At 40.1% G+C, this 9,578-nt stretch overlaps 1 protein-coding gene across 1 annotated transcript; it reads left to right on the top strand.

The window, feature by feature from the left end:
- Nucleotides 1-5,575: 5,575 nt before the first annotated feature.
- Nucleotides 5,576-9,142, top strand: LOC104950774 (putative all-trans-retinol 13,14-reductase; the record flags this gene model as incomplete). Its single annotated transcript, XM_010777373.1, has 5 exons — nt 5,576-5,917; nt 7,401-7,583; nt 7,978-8,116; nt 8,202-8,304; nt 8,947-9,142. Coding segments are annotated over exons 1-5 (787 nt in total), but the record flags the coding sequence as incomplete, so codon positions are not given.
- Nucleotides 9,143-9,578: the final 436 nt, after the last annotated feature.

Genomic DNA, 9,578 nt, shown 5'->3' on the forward strand with positions numbered 1-9,578 from the left:
AGAAGACTGATAAAAGTGTGAAAGAATGTCTCATGAGCTCCATGAACAGGTCAACCTTTGCACGCTCTCATTAAAAAAAGCAAATGCATTCCAGAACTCGTCTCCAAGTCTTTTCTCACCATAGGCCTTGTTCTGCCGGTTGAGCAGGACGCGTTGTACCGGAGCCCGGACGAGAACAGCACCGCCCGCCTTCTCAATGACATTGATGATGTGGAAGGCAAACTCACTGGCGCCCCCCCGTGGGTAGTACGCACCACGCTTGTAGTGTTGAAGAAGGAGAGCATTGATCAGAAAGCTGGACTCTTTCGGAGGGACACCCAAAATGATATGAAATAGACCAATGAAGAGGATATAGAGCAGCGTACAGACAAATGTGATCTCTAATACTATTTCATATCATTTTGGGTGTCCCTCCGAAAGAGTCCAGCTTTCTGATNCATGTCCCCATGATCTGAACTGTTATTACCTGCAGTAGATGCAGTGTTACTGCTGGCGATAAGGGCTGGTTGTTTTAACCATTTTCTGATGTCCATCATTGACTATATTCTTCTTCTTCTTATTATTATTATTATTCCTACAATTATTATTATTGTTAATATGTAATATTTTTCACTTTAGATTTGCTTTTCACTTTTTTTTTACTTTTCATTTTTCAAATGAGGGTGCATAACGAATCAACTGAGGGTGCAATGCACCCTTATGCACCCCCGTAGAACCGGGCCTGATTCCAACAGAGCTGTGAGCACTTATACATTTATGTGACGCTTTTCCACTCATCTTCCAGTTGTCGGTTTTCCTCTGTTGAAATCGACCAGCTGTGAAGGTAGGGGCGGGGCTTTTATACGCGAGTAGTGAAAACACTTCCGCATAGTCTGCTCTCGTGTATCCTCCCGCACCCCGCACCCCTCCTCCCTCACCCCTCCTCGACTCCTCCGTGTGCATTTCAGCTATTGGGACGTCCTTCAAAAGGGCGTGTCTTGATCGATTTCCGGGTCAAGTCCCGGAGGAGGGGAAGAGAGGAGTCGAGGAGGGGTATTGAGATGAGGCTAGGGAGTAGGATCAGACAAGACACAAGAAGGAAAACATGTGCATTTAGCCAGGCTGTCATTCAACGCATCCCATCAAAGGAATTCAATACCACAATCTATAAGAGAGTCTTCATCCTACTACTCATTCAAGCACAGTGTTAAAAGGTGGCTCATTGATAACCAACAGTGTTAGCACTGATGTGTGGGTGTAGGTGTGTGTGTGTGTGTGTGTGAGTGCGTATTGTGAATGTTTTCTTTATTATTGTGACTTTATTTCTGTATTCAGTGATGTCGTCTATTGTAAAGATGTACATTTCTTTTGTATAACAATGTAATGGTATTTTTATTCTTGCTTTTAGGATGCCTATCACCATCTGGCAAAGGGAAAACTAGCCTTTTGGCTAATTCGAGTACATTTACATGTTTTTAATATGTTGATTAATGTACACTGTCCCATGTTTTAAATCGATCAATTCAATTCAATCAGGGATGGGCCATAAACATAAATAAATAATTATTGGGGATCAAAGTCAACTTTTATAATGTGGTTGAATTCATTTCCTTATATGCATTGTTGTTGAGAACGTAATTGAAATCATTTTAACAGTGGAGCGGCATAGTGCAATTTCAATGTTGAAACAGTGTATTTTTTTTCTCATGAAATTCCAAGTTGTCCCAGCCTTTTCCTGAATCGTCCTTTTGTCTGCTCTTTCTGTAAAAGCACACAGCACGATGCGGAGCGTGTGTGTCTCTGAACAATCCTTAGACTGAGAATGGCGGCGGCACGCGATACGGGAACTCGCCTCACAGCTGCTCACACCTGGAGAAGGGTACATCCGGACTTAAAACTTGCAAGTCCAATCGTCAATGTGCGAGTCCAAGTCCATCAGTGCGCGAGTCCGAGTCAAGTCACGAGTCCTGCAAATCGGCACTTAAGTCCAACTCGAGTACTCCACGTCTGGTTGAAGTATATGTGGGGTTTTGTTTAACACTGTGCTATTGAGTTGGTTTCAAGAATTGTGATATTTAATACTTTCTGGTTTCCCGACATCCCTCGCTTGTTGTAATTCGCTGTAAACAAAACGGTCTTTATTATCTATTTGTGGGTACAAAAAAGATGGAGTACAAGATTTGTTTGACTGAAGAAGATTTTAAAATATTTGTGTTGCAGAGTTACAAAGAAATCTCCAACTCCCATCTTTGATCTGACCCTAAAAAACAAAAACATGGCCAGTTGCTTGAGCACAGCAGACTTGCGGGAGAAAGAACAAATGAACCAGTTTGTGAAACCCTCAAAGACCATTGCAAGGTTATTTAGTCTCACTTCCTCAGACCACCTGAGACAACTCTACGAAAAGCGGAAAATGCAAGCAGACGATGGGGGATGGTACGTCAGCGGCATGCTGAGTGTGGTGGTCAAAGTGAGGTCAGGTCCTGAAGTGACAGGCCTTGGAGCGCTGGGCATTGCCCTGTACATCGACAACTGTTCCTCCAGTCCACCAGAAGACAGCACAAAGGAAGCTCTGCGTTGTGTGTTTGCTGAGGAGCTGGAGATGTCCAATTTGATCGTATTGCATTCTTGTTGCTAAGGAAAAAGACGATCTGAGGGGCAAAATTAATCATAGTGAAGGCCAGATGAGCGCCGCCCTCACCAGGCTGAAGAACTCCATGGTGAGCGAGGAGCACATGTCGCCTGAGGCTCTGAAGGCCTGGGTTGAACGGGGCGGCATTCCAAATCCAGATGCTGATTCACCTGGTGAGATTGGGAGGGAATCAAACCTGCAACTCCATAGAGACACTCCTCTCAGCTTACCAGAGCGACCTGGACCCGCTGTTCAAAAAGCTCACGTTTATTCAGTCGTAACAGTACGAACTGGCCTAAACATGAACCCAGCCGACTCTGAACAGCTGAAAGCAGTGATTCGCTCTCAGGGAGTCTGCCTCGCTCAACAGGAGGATCAGTTAACGGCCATCCAGCAGGGAGTATCGCACGTCACGGACAGCCAGAGGGAGTTCGAGTCATCCGTAACCAACCAGATCAACCACCTGGCGGGGCAGATCCAGAGTGATTTAGTTTTTTGTACCATTGTAGTTGAGCATTGGTTTGAATAAACCCTTTTTTGTTAAAACCTGTGTGAGTCGTGCATTTTAGTTCAAACCCGTTTATTCAGTCGTAACATCTATTACATGTGCATTCAGTATTTTTTTCTTTGCACTATTTCTTGTAAGGAAAATGTTAACACTTGACTTGAATATAGACATTGTCATTTGTGGTTGGTTATATAAACAGTATCTCTACAGTGTAAATACTCTAAAAATGTACTTAAGGTACATTTGGCTGCCTATTTTCGAATAACATATTTATTGTATTTGAATTAATAATGGATTAATGTATTCATCTATTTAATTTCGCAGCACCTCAAGGTGAACTTTATCTTAACTTGGGTGTAGCTTGTGAACGTCACCAAAGTTATACATCAAGAAACTATTTCCCTAGTTTATTTTATTTTAATAATTTGAATCATCAAAGTGATTTCAGAACAGTAGTGCCGTTAAAAGTTCCAATATTTGCTCAGAGATTTACTGCAATAAAAGCTTAAAGTAGCAGGAAAAGGAAATACTTTAGTACAAGTAACTCAAATTATACTTAAGTGTAGTAATAGAGTACTTAGTTACTGTCCACCCCGGCCTCTATGTACATTAAAGTTAGTGTTTATATGAACCTATCTTTACTACTTTTATACATCTAATATCTCAGCCAATATATCTGAAGCAAACTAAACATACTGTAATCCTGATAGAGTACCAATATATGTTTAATACATTTAATAATACATTTTAACGTCAAGTACACCAGTATAGCAGAAACTAAATCCTTGAGAAAAGAAATAAAAAAATAAAAGCACTTAAAGGTGGGGTAGGTAAGTTTGAGAAACCGGCTCGAGATACACTTTTTGTTATATTCCATGGAATGCTCTTAACATCCCGATAGCAATGAATATCTTAAGTGCTTTGATAAAAAATCCATAAAAAAAATTCATCTGTGGAAGCCGTAGTACTGTGAAAAGCACGACCAATCATTTTAGCCGGCCCAACTAAAATAACTGGATGGCCTACCTGCCTGTCAGCTTTCCATCTGTGCACAAACTTATCTCGTGCCCTCATTGGTCATGTGCGCGTTCGTGTGTGTTGGAGGAAGGGCTCTGTAAGGAAGTGGCAGATTTGTTCCGGCTGTGTATTTTCAAATTCTAGCGCACTCGAGCTGGTTTCTCCAAAATTACATAACCCACCATTAAGAAATAAAATAAAAATGAATTTAGGCCTTTTCCAGTTGTTGTTCTGAGTTTGAATCTTTATGGTGTTTGCACTTATCGTAAATCGCTTTGGATAAAAGTGTCAGCCAAATGTAATGTAATTTAATGTAAATATCTAAAATGTTTACATTTCAGAGAATCCTTTGGGACCGCTTATTCAATGATTATTTTGTCAATCTTTGTGAAATCCATTCCACATGTGTAAATTAAGGGTTAAAGTATTTAACGTATTTGCTATTACACAGTTGATTGATTTAAAGGATAAGAAATAATCAAATCTTGTATATTTATATGTTCCTTGATAGTGAACACTCGCTTCCCGAAAAGGGGTTCTGAATGACGTTGAAGACCCCTGATTTGTAGAGTAACACGAGTGTGTGTGTGCGTGCATGTGAGTGGTTGAAGAAATGTAGACAAATAAAAACAAACTAGTTTTTTGTTTGACAAATTTAGTTTGACCACAAACAAAAAAATTATTTGACTTCCTGTTTTTTCCCCACATCATGACCAACACACACTCAAAGGTATTGCAGGGTCGGAGAAACGTCGCTGCTAAAATGTAATGGACCAAGCTGGATCAGGATGGAGGCTCTGCTGGTTCTGGTTCCTCCTCTGGTCTCTGACAGATTTCAGCGTCAAAATGTCAATAGTGAAATGCTGGAAGTAGTACAAAAACACATTGTCAAATTTGTCTAAATTGTTCTTATTATTACCTCAAGTCTATTAAATATTCTAAGTGTATGCCACGCTGCATTTCACTGCTCTCAATCTTGGAAAGTGATCAAACCAACAAAATGATGTATATCTGTTTCCCTTAAATTACTTCTGGAAGGCCCAACAGAAAAAGCCGTAAACATTTTAATGTATGTGATAAAAAAGAAAGCCAAGTGGTCCAAACCTCCTCCTCACAGCATTGCATCTCTGAAAGCATCTTTGTTCCCAATCATGCAGTGGAACCGGTCTGATTTCAGATATACAGTGAGGATTTTGTAAAAATAACCATCCTAAGGCAGTTTAGGAGGGGCAGCAAATTGGTGGCAAGGGTGTGCTCCAGTCTCCAGTGATAAACAACCAGCCCTCTCTTATCTCTGAGTCTCATGTCCTTGGTGTGGCGAATGTGTTATCTGCTGTGCTCTTTGTGCCGTAGAAATTTCCAAAATGTCATGTGTTACATATCCCTGAACTTTAATAAGCGTCTTCCCCCATCATCCTTCTCTCCACCCCTCACTGTAACTCATCTCCTCCCCTGAATTTAGGAGCTCTTTCTGGGGAAAGCTTGTTGGAGGATATCCTTTCTTAGTCTTTGCTCTCCTACCTCTAATTTGGAATCTGGTATTCTACCCCTGTGTTCTTCTTCGTTCCTCTCTTTTCCATCTTGCTGTGTAGTGAACACACCGCTCCCCTCTGCGATGTGGTGGTGGCTGCTTGGCGTTTCGGGCTGTGTGCTGCTGGTGGTGGTGGTCGTCTTCTTCCTGATCACCGGGAGAGGCTACAAGGTGTTCAGCGAGAAGTGCCTGAGGCCCCCAGGACCCCTGGTGACTGACAGCAGGCAGAGAGACGACAGGCTGAAGAGAGGTAGGAAAGATGGTTTTTGACAGGAGTGATAAGCCGACAGACCTCCTGTCTAGAAGAACTTTCTGCACTGAAAAAACAGCAACGTTGACTTTTATTAAATGTATTATGTCAACAGATTTCACATAACTATTAGTTTAGTTGAAAGCAATAATATTACGTTTAAATAAAAAACATTAAGTTCAACTTGATGTTATTGTTTTCATCTAACCTAATACAGTTCGGTGACATCTGTTGACATAATACATCAAATTAAAGACACTGTTTCAGTTCTTTCCTTCATCACCCCACAAATGAACCTTCCTGTTGTCCTCGGGTCCAATTCGACCAGTTTCCAAATTGGTACATGTTGGGATAAGGGGTATTTCCATCTAACTTCCACAAAAATAACATGGTTTCAAACTCTTTGCAGTCTCACTTTTACTTTCATTCAATTAGGGTTGTTTTATTTAAACGTATAGCATCCCCGGTCTTGCCGTGTGAATTATGTAAATGATTCATATATTTATTTATATGTATTCCAGAGGTTGTCGGTAGGGCTGGTGGAAGGAAAATTGTCGGGAGAAGGGAAACAAAGTGGCTTGCAGAGAAGTCAAATTAGATGAAAATCAACGCAACATTTGAAAGTAGATCTCTACTCAAGGGATGTTGATCAGTCCATCCGTTTAGTCGAGACTGAAATATCTCAACAGCCATACCATGCATATTATTTTCATTCAACCTTCATGTTGTATAAACTGTCATAGTAAACAGAGGCAGAGGTGGAAGAATTATTCAGATGCTTTACTTGAGTATATACATTATTCTCAAAATACTTCATTACAATTAAAGTCATGAACTCAAAATCATACTTAAGTAAAAGTACAAAAGCATTATCAGCTAAATGTACTTAGAGTACAAAAAGTAACCATTGGGCAGAAAAACTGCCTTTATATGTTTATTTAATTATATTTTAAATATGGGACATTTCTAAATAACGTTGTGGCACCAAGTGGCATTTTACTGTTGAAGAAAAACAAAATTCCGTTTGGCTTGCTTTGTAAAATGTTTAAATAATTTGACACTTTGGTGACTTAAAGAGTTAGTCCACTAGTTGAATTTGGAGATATTTTTTTAAAAGTAGCTAAAGCTGTTTAATAAATGTTCTGGAGAAAAATTACAAAAATTGGGAAATGGGAAAAAAATGGGAAGTCAACAACATACGGATAAACTGGAGTGCCAAGTTGTGGAAAGTCACTCCAGTTTATCCGTATGTTGTTGACTTCCCATGAATTTACATATAGCGCGGGTAGGACATGGCTTAAGTTTAGACAGACCCTTTCATCTGCAGCACGGACGAATCACTTCAGTTCTGAAGTAGTTTTCAACCCGCCCTTTAGAGACATGGTTATGTTATAAATTATAACCCTTATGTTCAGGACGTCAAGAAAGAGTTCTTGAGGCCAACCTATCTGCCAGACTGATGTTAAAATGTGTTGTCCTGCAGGGTTTCGTGTGGACCGAGTACCCCCCGCTCTGGATGCGGTGGTGATTGGCAGCGGTGTGGGAGGTTTGACAGCAGCAGCGGTTCTGTCTAAAGCCGGAAAGAGGGTCCTCGTTCTGGAGCAACATGATCAGGCTGGAGGCTGCACACACACCTTTCAGAATAAGGGATTTGAGTTTGATGTGGGTAAGAAGATGAAGAACACCGAAACACACATCAGCACACATGAAAATGTCTTTCCTGTAATTGCAATGTGGCTTTGAAAAAAGAATTCAGCTAAATAAAAAGTGATTGATGATAAGGATAAGATGGGGATTGACCAACATACAGGATATGGCAATCCTTCTCAACCCTGTGCTCCAGTCACTACAGCATTTTTGACTGATTACTTTGCTATATTTTAGTTTATTTAGACATTAGCATATTCTATCCATCTTTGCACCTGCTGTGCTCCATGAAATCCTTTAAGCAAACTTCCCTTCAGATTGCCACAATACAGTCTTGTCTTGTTTTCTATGTATGTTTTACGTTTTGAATCACTATATAAATGAAGGTGATTTAACCCCGCTGCCACCACCAGGTATCCACTACCTGGGCCAGCTCCATGAGGGCAGCCTGCTGAGGGTGGCTCTGGATCAGATCACAGAGGGACAGTTGCAGTTCACAAAGCTGGAGCAGCACTTTGACACAGTGATCCTGGGTCAGAATGACCAGCGCAGGTATGGCAAATGAACACATAATGATTAGGTTGCAGTTAATTTACTCCTGTCTTTCAATGTTTCTTCTTTATTTTGTCATTCTCAGGGAGTACCATATCCATTCAGGGAAGACTGAAATGGCAGAAAGCCTGAAGAAGCAGTTCCCAGGAGAGGAGGAGGCCATTGATGAGTTCATGAGATTGATGAAGGTAAAGGGTGCATAAGGAAGGACGGTAATGATTATCAGAGTATAATTAACGAACAAGGATGTGTACAAGGTACATCTTTGACAAAACAACTTTTTTATGTGACACAAGGCTGTTTTTTTATGCTACCCCTTGTATGCACATACAAAAATAATACCCGCTCTGGTACACTGAAATGTGAAATGTTGATTTTAATTAAATGTCAACAGATTTTTCATCACTTTATTAGGTTAGTTGAAAGCAATAATATTAAGTTTAAATAAGAAATATTTGGTTCAACTTAATATCATTGCTTTCAACTAACCTAATACAGTTATGTGAAATTTGTTGACATAATCCATTTAAGTAAAGCCAACGTTTCAGTTGTTTCAGTATACCTATGTACAATCACTGGATAAGAATTTAACTCTTTTTTTTTTTTTTTTTACATTTCCCTTTATTACTGTTAATACATGTTTATACTTTATATATTCCTATTTTTCTCCGTGTTTCTTTCTTATTCTGTTGCGGCTATGAAAACTGAATGTCCCGACGGGGATCAATAAAAGTCCACTTATCTTAAAATATTTTCAGAAAACTAGTGGACCTTGTGATCTATACGTGTATTGATGATTATAATTAACCTCGTATGTCTTCCTCCTGCAGCTTGCTTCACGGCGGACGCCACTTATTGCCACCTTGAAGATCATACCTTATTGGCTTGCTAACTTCCTGGTTCGAACCGGCCTGTTGGATCGCATATCTTCCGTGTTCAGCCTGGCAACAACCAGCCATTCAGAAATGATGTCCCGTCTCACACAGAACAAGGACCTGCAGGCACTGTCTGCGTACCTCTTCTATGGTGATGGAAACACTCATATTCATCAAAGATCACACGCTCTACTGCATATCAGGGGGGTCAAACATAAGGCCCGCGGGAAGACTTTGCAAAGTGTAGAAATTACAGAGAAGACTGATTTTTCACAACTTGTATGTATTTTGTATGTACATTTTCAAGGAGGGGGGTAGATTAACCTTCTTCCTGAATAGCTCCCACTTTAGTTTGTAAGGTGGTCATGAATACAACACAGATGTGGAAATTAATGTAAAATAATTTCTAGACCATAAAGTAAAATAACTATATTGTTTAGTTCCATATACCGGTGACTAAATGTTTTTGTAGATACACTGTGATCTGTAAGTAATGTACATTATAAACTGAGGCATAGAATGGTTTAAATGGCCCTTATTTTCTACATTTTTACTGGTCCGGGCCATAGAGATCAAATGTGGCTGTA

Source organism: Notothenia coriiceps, unplaced genomic scaffold (genome assembly GCF_000735185.1).
Source record: "Notothenia coriiceps isolate Sejong01 unplaced genomic scaffold, NC01 NC01_scaffold00000280, whole genome shotgun sequence".
Classification (NCBI taxonomy): Eukaryota; Metazoa; Chordata; class Actinopteri; order Perciformes; family Nototheniidae; genus Notothenia; species Notothenia coriiceps.